The following is a 13691-nucleotide window of genomic DNA, read 5'->3' on the forward strand; positions in this document are numbered from 1 at the left end:
CTGTAACCATTCTCACAATCCTGCACATATGCCGCTCCTGTATTTTTCTTGGCCTGCCAGACCTGTTGGGTTTAGCAGAAACTGTGCCTGTGGCCTTCCATTTCCTGATTCCATTCCTTACAGTTGAAACTGACAGTTTAAACCTCTGAGATAGCTTTGTGTAGCCTTCCCCTAAACCATGAGACTGAACAATCTTTGTTTTCAGATCTTTTGAGAATTGATTTGAGGATCCCATGCTGTCACTCTTTACAAGAGAGTCAAAGGGAAGCACAACTTGCAACTGACCACCTTAAATAACTTTTCTCATGATTGGACACACTGGTCTATGAAGTTCAAAGCTTAACGAGCTAATCCAACCAATTTGGTGTTGCAAGTAATTAATATCGAATGGTTACATGCATTCAAATCAGCAAAATTACAAGGGGACCCAAATTTTTGCACATCCAGTTTTTCACATTTGATTTAGATTTAGTTCATACAACTAAATACTGCTTCATTAAAAATCTTTGTTCGGAAAACTCCCCAGTACTCAGATGTTCCTAGGAAATAAAAGACATACCACTGTTATCTTTTTTGTTGAAAGTAGAGAAAATTATTATGCAGGCTGAGAGGGGTTCCCTTATGACCTGGCATAATATAAAATATTACAGTTATTAGTGTTAGTAAACTTAATAAAATTATGACATTCTTATTATAAAGACATAAACAAGTTATCTGCCAAAATGATAAATGAAATTGAAAAGGCAAACAAAAAGCAGAGGGTTCAATTTGTAAACTTAAAATTTATTTTTGATTTTTACTAACACTTTTATTTTCAAATATACTCAAGATGTACTCTCCAAGTAATAAAATAACATAATTAGATTAAAAGTAAATAAAGGAAACAGTAAAATAACCATAAAGATGGTTCAGTCAAGATGTATATTGAATGATGAGCTGAAAATACAATTTAGATGTGGTCTCCACTTTGAACATTGCAGGAGAACAAACTGACAACCTTAGCAAGAGAAGAATTTTGAGAAATTTCTTGTCAGAACTTCAGAAGCAGGTTCTAAGATAGAAAAATAAAAGTAAACTGAATGACAGAAATTAGAACAAGGAAACTGGTTAAGTAACATATAAAATAATAAAACTACACTCCAGAGCGTAACAGGAAATAAAATGTGAAATTGGAACAGTCATACATTAAAAAAGGACAAACATAAATCAGTATAAAGTGGAAATGTCCACAAAGAGATTAAATTTGCATATGATTAATAATGAAACATAAAATATGCTAAATACTCAAAAAGTAAGGTATAAATAAAATTAAAAACGAAACAAGAGGAACAGATACCTTATGTAATATAGCATTCTCAAACCTGCGATATCCAACTCATAGTCTCCTTGGGACTGGAACCTGAGAAGCTTTCCCCAAGGAAGAAGCTAATGCAGAAATTAACTTTCAGACAGCCCACTGACACTCACACTCACATGGGCCTTCTAAGAACTGTCAATCCACCTAACCTGCACATTTGTGGCATATGTTAGGAAAATCAGGGTAATCAAAGTAATGGGATGAACGTATAAACGTCATGGGGACAGCAATTGATTTTGGCACTGGAACACAGGATACTGGATTCATTAGACAGCTGTATTGACAACTGTTGTAAACTGCTGCTCCATGATGGAAAAAAGGTAAGAAACTACTGTACATAAAAAAGATTATATGTAAATTTAAAAAAAAATGCACACTAGCAAAAATATTATATTATATGCAATGATGTAAAGTCTAGTAATGCAAAGTACCTAAACAAAAATAAAAAATACATGGGTCAGTTCAGGTGCTGTATTGTTGTCAGAAGTCAGAGTTGACAAACACAGAGTCCAAAAAATAAACTTTCTGGGCGCTTTGTTGTCGACAGAGTATCTCACACCTGAGATCAAGGACTTGGATTGTTAGTTCCAGTCTCAGTTAAGGAGAAAGACCGCTGAGAGACTCTGCAGCTGCACACAAAGAGATTCACCTGCCCATATATAATGGTCAGGTCACCACCCAGAACTGCAGCGTCAAACACCTTTCTTGTATGAGATGAGAGCACATGGCTGAACATCTTTAGTCTGCCCTTATCACCGTCTACATTAGAAAAGAAGACCGCCCTGCTGTTCAAAGAGTTTCTGCACCATTACAAGGAGCTGGAAGTGGACACTTTGGCAGCTTGAAGGGAGGACAATGTAGTGATGCCGGTTCTTACATCAGCTGGGAATGACATCAGCACTGAAGCAACAGCAGTATGAACTGGCACTCCATTATTTAAAGGAGTAGCTTCAGCACCAGCCACTGGGGAGCCTATCAAAGCAGCAAACCTGCCACAGAAGCAAAATCATTATTCCAGTGTGGTACAAGTGAGTAGACCTTGCCTAATTTAGCGCTGTAATACTGCATTAACACTGCAATGGGCAATTTAGGAAACTGTAGCTTTGTGCCAATTCATTCATTCATCCATGAATGAATCCAGGTCTGGATCACAGTGCTAGAATCTATCCTGGCAACATCATGGTGGAGGACAGCCTTAAATATACAATGGGTACAAAATCATTGTACTGTTGCACTGTTGCACTGTTGCACTTGCACTGTTACCTGTAATAGCTCCATACTCATCTCATTCGGCTTGACATACCTGGAAGGGAAAACGGCAATGTTCATAAATCTAGCAACAAATGAGTACAATAATATATAAGACAACAAATCTCTTTCTGCATATTAATGCAACTTACTGGTCATTTATTTGTTGCATTACATCCTGTTGGCTAGATCTGAGTTTGACAACAAAGAAATAGTTGTCTTTATGAATAATTAGTTTCTGGTAGATACAGTAAAATGAGAAATGATTTATTACTACAAGCAGATTAAAAAAAAGGTTAATATACCACAGGAAAAACAAAAAAGAAATAAAAAATGAAACCTCTTTACGGTATTCTCACATCATGTTAAAATGAAATACTCTGCTATAAAGCTTGTGCTTAAGAAATAAGAAAAAAAATATAATTTCTTCCCAATTTTATTACTGTAGCTTCCAGAGAAACACTTTTTTACTGAAAAGGTCCTCAATGATTTGTTATCACTAGAGATTTAAAACAAAAATCAGATATATTAATTTCTATTAATCATATTAGACATCAAAAATGAATGTACATTGTCACACACGTGCAAATAGGAGGATGTTGTGTGGCATAGTGGGTCCACAGCTCTCAGCAAAGGCCAGTTTTACATAAGTAATCACCGCGCTCACGGCTTAGCGAGGGGCCGTGGTGGTTGTGGCTGCAGCAGTTCTCGGGGCGATTTGCGATGTGGGCGTTTCTCACCTAAGTGCACAGGTGAGAGACTGCCCACATCCGTGATTGTTCTTGGGGCTGCTAATTTGTCGCAGCTGCTATGCCCTCTCGACGCGTGAGCCAGCTAACGAGAGGGTGGAACGAAAAAGAGACAGAAAGAAGAGAACGGATGTTGTGGAGGAAAAAGCAGGAAGCAGTGAGGAGAGAGAGAAAGCCAGTGCGGGAGAACAAGCGAGCGAAAGCAGGCTCACAGCAGCTGAGCAGGCAGCCTGGGTGTTTGGCCTACACCCAGGGGAGTAGTAGTTGTGGTCGCTCCTGCAGAGTTTACTTTGGAGAGCGGGAGTGACCGGAAGGTGGAGGACTCTCCGTGTAAGGCCGTGGAAGGCAGCGGGAGTCGGGACTTAGGACAAGGTGTCCCCAACGTGAGAGCCTTGGTCGTTAGGGGAATCCCAAGTCGCTGTTTTGTGGTGCCTACCGGAGCCAAGGATCAGAAAGGCGACCGACCAGTCAGTAGCAGAGAAGGTCAACTGCAAGAAGGGCGACTCCCCTATTGAGAAGCCCAGACGGGGAGGTAGTAGGGGAGTCGCAGGTATTAAGGCACCAGGCTTCATGTTGTTGGTTTTTAAAAAAATGCATCCTGTTATATTTTAACCTCATTATTTTAAAGAAGACTTTTTTCTATTGTTTTTAACCTCCACGTTTTCACTTGCTTTTATTGGATTATTTATTTATTGAACTTTTGAAGAACTGCACTTATTTTGAACACTTTGTTTTTGTTGTTTTAAATAAAAGAACTTTAAATAAAAATAAAAGAACGGTATAGGGTTCAAGAGCTCCCGAACAGCAAACAGTAGCATGGAGCAAAACCCGCATCGTCACACGTTGTATGGACCAAGCAAAGGTAATTCCATACCAGGCCAGGGGGTGACGGGGTGCACTAAACCTTCTCCTGTTATCTCTGCAGACCAGCCGCGGAAAAAACCTGTCTGACTCATTGTTGATAGTGTCACTTCTGGGTCCGATGCCACCACTTCCGGTTTGACTACTTAAGACCGCCATCCTTACAAACCCTCATCAGTTCAGGTCTGGACTCCAACAGAGACACTTCTGTCAAAAAACCAAACCCATTGCAGCTAGGGATAATACTGTATATGGGTGGCTGCCCCAAAGCTTTTTAAGTGTGTTGAGTCTGATTTTTTCACAGCATGTACATGTAAATATAAATTAATACATATAGGCATTTTGACATTATACTCTTCTGAGATCAGTTAAAAACTGCAGCTGTCTTCTTGCAGTAGGATAGCTGAAACACAACAGGGACAGAAACATAATACAGTATGTCCCAGTCTAAAAAATGGACAAACAAAGAGCACTATGCTTGTGATGGATGCAAGCTTTAAAGCTATCAAAGTGTTCTGTTCTCTCTAAAAAAACAGTTCAAAATTGTTACAATTATAGGCAAGAAATAAAGTGAATAAGCATTAATTTCAAGTGATCCTCTTTTCTCTTGTCTACTTTTGCTCAATTTATCTGTTAATCATATTTTTATTGATATTTAGATTTCCTGTAAAAATTAAATTACAACAAATACACAAGTAATTAATAAAGCTTTTTAAAATAAATGTATATGTCTTAAAAAAGGCCATATAATTTTGGCAACAATTTATCTGGCTCTGTGCATACTACTTACGTCTGATAGATGCTCTCAGAGTGCCTTCCTCTTCACTTGGCTCCCCAGTACTAACAGAAAAAAATGTTTTAATTCTTATAGAGTTAAATGAGTTAAGCTATGAGCCTAATTTCTGAAAATCAATTAAAGCAATGAGCAGTATATTGCAGTATATCAAAGATGTTAACATAGCAAAGCCATAACAATCATTTACAAGGTATTTGGAAGCAAGTTTATAATTATTTAATCTCTAAACAATACATTCCAAAAGTTTATAAACAGAAATATAAACAAACAAACAAATAAATAAATAACTTACGGTTGCTGTTGATTAAACTTGCAGCGGCATTTTCTGCCTGTAATTAAAAAATAAATGAATTAAAACTAGTAGCTACCTAGTTTTCTAGAAATGCTTACTTCTTAGAAGGAAACGACAAAAATGTGCAGCAGGTTCACACTAACACATTTCATCTCATTAATATGTCAACACACAGGAAATGAATGTAAAATCTCAATTCCAAAAAAAGCTGGGACCTGCTCAGATCAGGACAGTAAAGCCTTGCAGAAGGGGGTAAAGTCTGCATAGAATATTTATTAATGGTACCCATCTCCCCTCAGTTCAGTACATGCTGTATGTACCACATGTTGTCTTAGAAAAAGAGCTCAGTCATTTGGCATAGTTACTGCATGTGTTTCGTTCTTCTGTTCTGGCAAATGCCACAGGCATACTTGCACTTACACTATTAGTTTCAGGGACATTTTCTATCCACAGTTCATACGGCTATTCAACGGTAATTACCACCAACAACCACATGATTTTTTTCCTTGTAGTTATTTCTTTGATGTTACTTTTACTCACTTTTTGTTTTGTTCATATTAAACATTTTTTTTTGTCTGTGGGAGAAATGCATGTAAGAAGTTATCTTTGTACAAATGACAATACATTTCAACTTGACTTTGAAACTAGCCAAAGAATATTTCAATAGTTTAACAGGGGAATTAAATGACTACAGGAGGCTTAATTACTTGAAAGATTCGAGTTATCAGCCATAAAGCAGATTGAAATGAAACAGCATGAGTGCTGAAATAAATAATTTGAAGCATCACAGAGCTTAGGGTTATAAGGTGATCTGACAATTTCAGAGAAAGCAAAATTAAGGAGGGCAATAAGGCTGAGAACCTAGCAACATAACCTAATTATAAGATACCCAAAAGACTTGATAGGAAAATATGGAATTTACTTATTTTAAAAATTCTTTAATTTCCAATGCTCTTTAATTACCAAAAGAACAGTATTTTATTAAGCAGATATATCTGGGAGAAGCAGTTTAAGTAGTACAAATTAATTTGACTGTTGCTACATAATGTCCACACATTTATCATCGAAGTCATTAATGATGGCAGTCTTCCTGTCAAAAGGTCAGGTAATAAAAATAGCAATTATAATGTCAACTCCATTGATGAAAGATGAAGATAAATTAATAATCACCACGCGCACAGATAATAATACTCTAATATTAGCCCCACAGGTGTTTTAGGATGATCACAGCTTTTTAGATTGCTGGCTCAAGCAAACAACCAAGATGTGGGAGCTTTAATTATTGTTACTTCTCAGTGGACAAAATAGGGCAAATAACAACAGAAAGATGTTAGTCCATAAATAAGGCATAGAAGTAGCTAGAAAGTCGTGTTCTGAAGCAGTACTTTAGTATAACCATAATTACTGAACAAGAAAAGGTACCTGTCTAAATAGGAAACATACTATCATTTTGAGAATGTCTTACAACAGTATGAACAAAACAGCAGTAAGGAACAAAGAGTTGGTATTTCAAAGTGTTAAAGAAGAAAATAAATAAAAAAAAGTGAATAGATAAACATCACAAATTGAAAGTCAACAACTGAAATGTGTATCTTTTCTGCAAAGACAACTCATTTGAAAAGTATCTTCTCTTTTTAATTTATAAAAATAGTGTAAAGTAAAAAAAATCACTTAAGTGTGATTAATTAATTATCATCGTTTTTCAAAAGGAGTTAAATCATGCCTTATAGCGCACTATAAACTGAAGGATAAAATTTAAAACGAGTACATTCAAAAGCAATCTGCATAAACCTAATTTGATCTGCAGTATTTGAGTTAATGCAATAAAAAAACCTTGATATTTTTTCAGTTTACTAGTATGGGTTGAGTAGCTTGATGTTACAATGAGTAGTGGTGCTGTGTCACTGTAGATGGTGGAAGAGAAAACTGTCCTTATGAGCCCTGTCGGTTTGGAATGTATACATTTCCCTGTGTTTTCGTGGGTGTGTGACTATTACATGTTTTTGTTCAATGTTGTACTTGGGTTTTTGTTGTATATCATTTTGTGGTTTAACTGAACTGTACTCTTTTTCTGCCAAACAGGTTTGACTTTTGTCTTAGGTTGTAGGGCTCCTGTGCATGTATGAGCTGACAATCAAGGAGTGATCAGCCATAAGTACAATACAGCACATACATCGGGGCTCTAAGAAAAGAAGATGAAAACTGTGCAAACAGAGCATAGACACGTTTGTCTGAAATTCTCTGTTTTTTCTCACCCCAACAAAGCAGAAAACATGAAAAAGACACCTTGAGTCATACAGGGTGGTCCAGATCTAATAATGCAATTTTCATTACGCTATAACTTATTAAGTTTATTACATAGATAATTCACAACTGAATAGAGGACAAGTGGGACATTATATGGAAAATCAGTGAATTACTTCAATGTAAGTCCATTTTCGTTTATTACAATATATTTCAAAAATTCTTTTGTATGGATTGTTTTCCTACATTGCATTAAAAGTTGCACAGTTCAAACAACAACAAATAAAACAGGTACTGAATAAACTAACAGACAAACTGAACAAACCCAACCTGACCCTAAAATAAAGGTACATAAGTTAGTAGCGATGGACAGAAAGGATTGAGGCCAAAATACTCCCTTTTTTACTGTATGCATTTCCTGAGGTGGCTCAAGCCTCAAAACTGTGTGGGAGACACAAACTGATGCTCTAACTACCATGACTGGTCTTCAACTAACAGCAATTACAAAATTAAAAAAAAAACTCCAATTAAAAGAATGTTTGGAGGAAGTAAACTTACACAGATTTGGCTTTACAAACTGATTTTAGTAACTCCATCCATCCATTTTCTAACCCACTGAATCCGAATACAGGGTCACGGGGGTCTGCTGGAGCCAATCCCAGCCAACACAGGGCACAAGGCAGGAACCAATCCTGGGCAGGGTGCCAACCCACCGCAGGACACACACAAACACCAAGCACACACTAGGGCCAAACCAGAGCGCCCGGAGGAAACCCACGCAGACATGGGGAGAACATGCAAACTCCACACAGGGAGGACCCGGGAAGCGAACCCGGGTCTCCTAACTGCGAGGCAGCAGCGCTACCACTGTGCCACCGTGCCGCCCTTTTAGTAACTCACGTTTAGAATTTTCAAGATACTAATGAGATTCATTTCAAATAAAGTGCAGTACGGCTAGCTTACTCTTTCTTGCAATATAATTAGGAATATAAAATTAGATGTATGACTAAAGCCTTCTACACATTTGGTGTCCCGATGATTCAAACCCAGTAGCTGTGTAGATTTTGCTCTGTACTAGTGATGAGTTTAACACTAGAATTTGTAAATTAACTGTAGGTAATAATTTGAAAATCAGTTCTTTCTGCAGGGCAGTATGGTGGTGGGGTGGATAACTTCTGCTGATGTTTTTTTATTACTAGCGAATTGTCTTACTTCACATGCAGCAAAATTGTACCAATAAGCAAATAACACTTCAAACATTATTAAAAACTTACTGAGAATTAGTACAATACCCATAAGGAACAACACCACTGCAAAGATCAGTCCTCCAATCCTCAAAGACTCATAATCTAAAAAGTAAAAATAAAACGATCAATTAACAGAGGTCTACTGAGACCTAATTCAATGACCATGCATGGTTTCTACTAAACAGAAGCTAACATTGCTAAGTTGTTCAGCAACTAATTATGTATTCTAGCTTTCAGTTAGGAATATTGTTACTTTTCTCTCACAACAAGGACAGTTAACAGATGTATTTATACATTAAGTGCAAAAGACTAATATAGTTGTTTTCTTTTCGTTGCTTTATTAATCCTCATGAAAATTTGGAGTATCTAGTCCATAAACAAGGCAAGTAGAAAGGCAGGGATTCAAAAAGCCTGGTAAATTTATGAATGCATTCAGTTTCTGCAAATATTCCAAAAAGGAACAGTATATTCTTTAGGACACAAAGAGATCTTTTGTAGCCTTTTACAGTACTTACCGTAATGAAATGGGTTATCTTCATTCTTGGGTCTGTCTGAAAAATAGTAGCTATGTGAATTAGCATTGATTAGTATACATGTATGTTGTTATTTTGTGTAAATAGATAGATAGATAGATAGATAGATAGATAGATAGATAGATAGATAGATAGATAGATAGATATGAAAGGCACTATATAATATAGATAGATAGATAGATAGATAGATAGATAGATAGATAGATAGATAGATAGATAGATAGATAGATAGTGTCAGATGGGACATTTAAAAATGAAATTAAAATACAATGTGATAATTGGGACAGAAATATCCCTTATATTGTGTTATTACCTATAAAATGATTAATTCTTTACTAGGAAAGCATATATTTTCATTTTTGGTCATTGCATATTACTGAATTCTCAGGCTGTCAGATGTGATGCAAGGCTAAATGGAATGGCAGTTAATCATGGGACAAAGTACTATAACAAAAACCCTACTAAACCATACAAAACAAATTTACAGCTGCCAGTCAACCAAATATGTACATTTTTGGGGTGTGGAAGAAAAGCACATCATGAAAACAGATGTACATACTAGTAGAATATTGAGACTACATATAAGCATTGTGTTCTAAGCCAGATCTATACTACTGTCAATCAACATTGCCATAACCTGAACCTCCTGCACAGTTGAATTGCCTAGTACTGCTCATTCAATAATGAGGCCATCATGTATCCTGGGAATTAACTAATTATTGTTGATGATCAACAGTGTGCAAGGAAACATGGCATATGGTAGGTAAAGCCCTCAAATGCGGTCAATTCATACTGTTATGTATTGTGAATGTAGATTTTAATCAAGATTGTCTAAAACTCTTTCTTTTAATGCTGATATCACCCATTTAAGTATCTTTGATATTGTTAATTCATTCAATTATTCATTCATTTTCCTCTGCTTATCTAACTGGTTTGTGGGAGCAACAGTCTTAGCTGTGAATTCAAACATCCCTTTCCCCAGCCACACTTGCGAACTCCCATTGCGGGACCCCAATGCATTCCCAGGTCATCTGGGAAATACGATCCTTCAGGTAAGACCTATGTCTTCTCTAGTGTCTCCTTTCTGTCAGTCATGCCCCTAAAACCATTGTAGGGAGCTGTTTTGGAGGCCTCTGTATCAGAGCCTCAATTGGCTCCTGTCGATGTGGATGGCCAGCGGCTCTACTTCAGCCCTCTCCCGGATGTCTGTGCTTCTCATACTGTCTCTAAGGGAGAGGCCAGCCACCCTAATGAGTAAGCTCATTTTAGCTGCTTGTAAATCTCATCCTTTTGGTCATTACCCCATAGCTCACGACCATAGGTGTGGGTATGGATTTAGATTGAACGGTAAATCAAGAGCTTTTCCTTCTGGCTGAACTCTTTCTTCCCCACTACACATTGGTATATCAACTGAATAACTGCACTAGCTGTTCCAATCCGTCTGTCGATCTCACTATCTCTTCTTCCCCTCCCTTGTGAACAAGACCCCTAAGATATTTAAACTCCTCAACTTGAGAAAATAACTCACCTCCCACTCAGAAAGTTCACAAAATTCCTAATGAGTACCATGACCACAGATTTGGAGGTGCTGATCCTCTTACTGAGGAACAGGTCCACAAAACACATGTAGATGGATTGGGTGGACTCCCACTCCCCCCCAGGATTCTCATGAAAGTAAAAAGCTGGTCTATAGTTCCAAAGTCTGGACAGAATCCACATTGTACCTCCTGAATCTAAGCTTTCATGGCTGGTGAAGTATCCTTTCCAGTACTCTTTCATAAACATTCTCAGAGAGGCTGAAGAGTGCAATCCCCTAATAGTTGGAGCATACCCTCTGATTCCCTTTTTAATAATGGGGGCCACAACCCTGGTCTGCCATACCAGGGGCACTGCTTCCATGCAACGTTGAAAAGGCAGGGTCTTCAACATTTCATCCACCCTGGGACTTTATGACTGTGGAGTTGCTAAACTACCTCAGTGACCTCCCTCAGGGAAATGGACATTGATCTTCCATCAGCATCTAACTCTGACTTCTCCACAGAGGGTGTGTCCATTGGGTCCAAGAGCTCCTCAGATTGTTCTTTCCATCAACCAGACTACAGAGTACCAAATAGTTTAGTGCCAACCCCTGGTTCTATCAGCACACACTAAACTCCAAATGAGAAAACCACAGCTGCTTGGTATTAGATGAGTCTGCTCGAATCTGTGAAGGGGTTTCATCTCCTACCTACTTCGATGTTACATACCTGTGTCAGCATGTTTAAAACTCCTACCTCCCCACCACGCAATTAAGAAAGCCAAGGAAAATGAACTGCACCAGCTATTATTTGTTTCCATTTCAGGTACTGCGCAGCATCTACAGTTTTAGAATGAATCTACTTAAATTTACAAAGTATATTCATAAGAAAGGTGGGCAAATATAATGCAATATCAGTTTAAATGTTTTTAAAATCAGTCAAATTTATCAGGTAGAAAATCATTTTGTAAGAAATGCTACATTTTTAAGAATCTTTAAATAATACACTCATGCAAAACTAAGCATTCTACTGCAATGAGATTAAGAAGAACCACAATATTGGTTCAATGATTTCAAAGTATTAGTGTGACTAGATTTAAAAAGGTAATAAAGTAAGTATTTTCTGATTTTAAGAAAATGTCATAAATAGCGGTATTCAAATGAAAATTTGCATTTGTATTTAGGCATAAGTTTGATTTATATTTATTTATTCATTTTATTTATTGATTTTTTTATTATAATACTTGGCATTTATAGCTCAGATTACTTCAATTTAAATGAAACACAAAATAATATTTAATAAAAACTAAAACACCTTTTTACAAAAAGTACATAAAAATGCCAGGGACATCTGGTTGAGGAGGCCTTAGGACTTTCTTTGGCAGTTCCTTACCCTAAGAGACCCTCCAGAGAATGTCCTGGTGACAACAGCAGTCTCAGCTTTAAAGTAACCTCAGTTACATTGGACAGGTGAGCTTAGAGTTCTGAGATGAGTTGTGCAAGGACTTAAATTGGCAGTGAGTTAATCTCTTTTCATTAGTAAGTCCAAAAAGAAACCACATACTACATTTTACTTAGAAATATGATATTTTCCTGTCTATTGCATATATACATTATAAACACTCTCGTTCTCTTTCTTCCATCCTGTATATTACAATGGATGGACGAGTGGAACGGCCTCCCGACCAAGTTGGTGGGGTTCGTCTCTCTCTCTCTCTCTCTCTCTCTCTCTCTCTCTCTAGAGAGATATACAATATGGACAGAATTATTGGAATTCCATACCATTACACCAACAGCGACTTTAATGACATTACATTCAAATACACAGACTTTAATATGGAGTTGACCCTTCCTTTGCAGCTTATAACTGGTTCTACACTTCATGTAAGGCTTTCCACAAGATTTTAGAATTTGTGTCCATTCACTCTGTAGAGCATTTATGAGGTTAGCTGAGGTGTCACCCATCGCATGGCTGCACTTGGGTCCTAATTTGGGGATCCTGAGTTGATTTGTCATGTGGTGGGGGTGGCAATGAACTGTATCAGCGCGTGCTCCTAACCTCTCTCTCTCTCACTAATGTCTGTTCCAATTCATCCCAAAAGTGTTTGATGGGGTTGAGGTCAGGGCTCTGTGCCGCCAGACAAGTTCTTCCATATTGACTCATTCAACCATGTCTTTATGGACCTTGCTTTATGTACTGGGGAACAGTCATACTGGAAAAGAAAAGGGCCTCCCACAAACTGTTTCTTCAAAGTTGGATGCATAACATTGTCCAAAATGTCTTAGTATGCTGAAGCATTAAGTTTACCCTTCACTGAAAGTAAGGGGCCTAGCCCAAACCCTGAAAAACTGGCCAACACCATTTTACTTCCTCCACCAAACTTCATAGTTGGTGCAATGAAAGTCAGGCAGGGAACCTTCTTCCGGCATCAGACTTGCCAAACAGAGAAGTGTGATTCATCACTCCATAGAATATGTTTCCACTGCTCCAAGGCCAGTGGTAGTGTGTTTTACACCACTCCATCTGACGCTTAGAATTGCACTTTATGATTTGATGTTTGTATTTCATGAAGTTTATATGCTTATATTAATGCCAGTGGAAGTTTGGAACTCTTCAGATGAAGAAGCAGCAGAGTGCTGTCAACTTTTACACACCATGCACCTTAGCAGTCGTTGACCCCGCTCTATAACTTTACGTGGACTTCCACTTCATGGCTGAGTTGCTGTTCTTCCTAAACACTTATACTTACAGTTGACCGTGAAATTTTCAGCAGGGACAAAATTTCACAAACAGTCTTATTGAAACTTGGCATGCTATCACAGTACCATGCTTGAAGTCACTGAGCTC

The 13691-nt window shown here is 37.6% G+C and overlaps 1 protein-coding gene across 4 annotated transcripts in view; it reads right to left on the reverse strand.

The window, feature by feature from the left end:
- Nucleotides 1-819: 819 nt before the first annotated feature.
- LOC120541720 (phospholemman-like) overlaps nucleotides 820-13691 on the reverse strand; it is a 32708-nt gene continuing 19836 nt past the window's right edge. For 2 of the 4 annotated variants that reach the window (XM_039773610.1, XM_039773608.1), the window contains exons 5-10: nucleotides 9310-9345; nucleotides 8822-8896; nucleotides 5304-5340; nucleotides 5006-5055; nucleotides 2621-2660; nucleotides 820-1051 (exon numbers count right to left, since the gene is read on the reverse strand). In XM_039773610.1, the coding sequence (XP_039629544.1) occupies nucleotides 2638-2660; nucleotides 5006-5055; nucleotides 5304-5340; nucleotides 8822-8896; nucleotides 9310-9345 (221 nt within the window). In that variant the 3' untranslated portion in view covers nucleotides 820-1051; nucleotides 2621-2637. The remainder of the gene's footprint in view (nucleotides 1052-2620; nucleotides 2661-5005; nucleotides 5056-5303; nucleotides 5341-8821; nucleotides 8897-9309; nucleotides 9346-13691) is intronic. The other 2 variants (XM_039773612.1, XM_039773611.1) reach the window with 2 other exon arrangements.

The sequence above is a fragment of the Polypterus senegalus genome, chromosome 12 (assembly GCF_016835505.1).
Source record: "Polypterus senegalus isolate Bchr_013 chromosome 12, ASM1683550v1, whole genome shotgun sequence".
NCBI classification, from domain to species: domain Eukaryota; kingdom Metazoa; phylum Chordata; class Cladistia; order Polypteriformes; family Polypteridae; genus Polypterus; species Polypterus senegalus.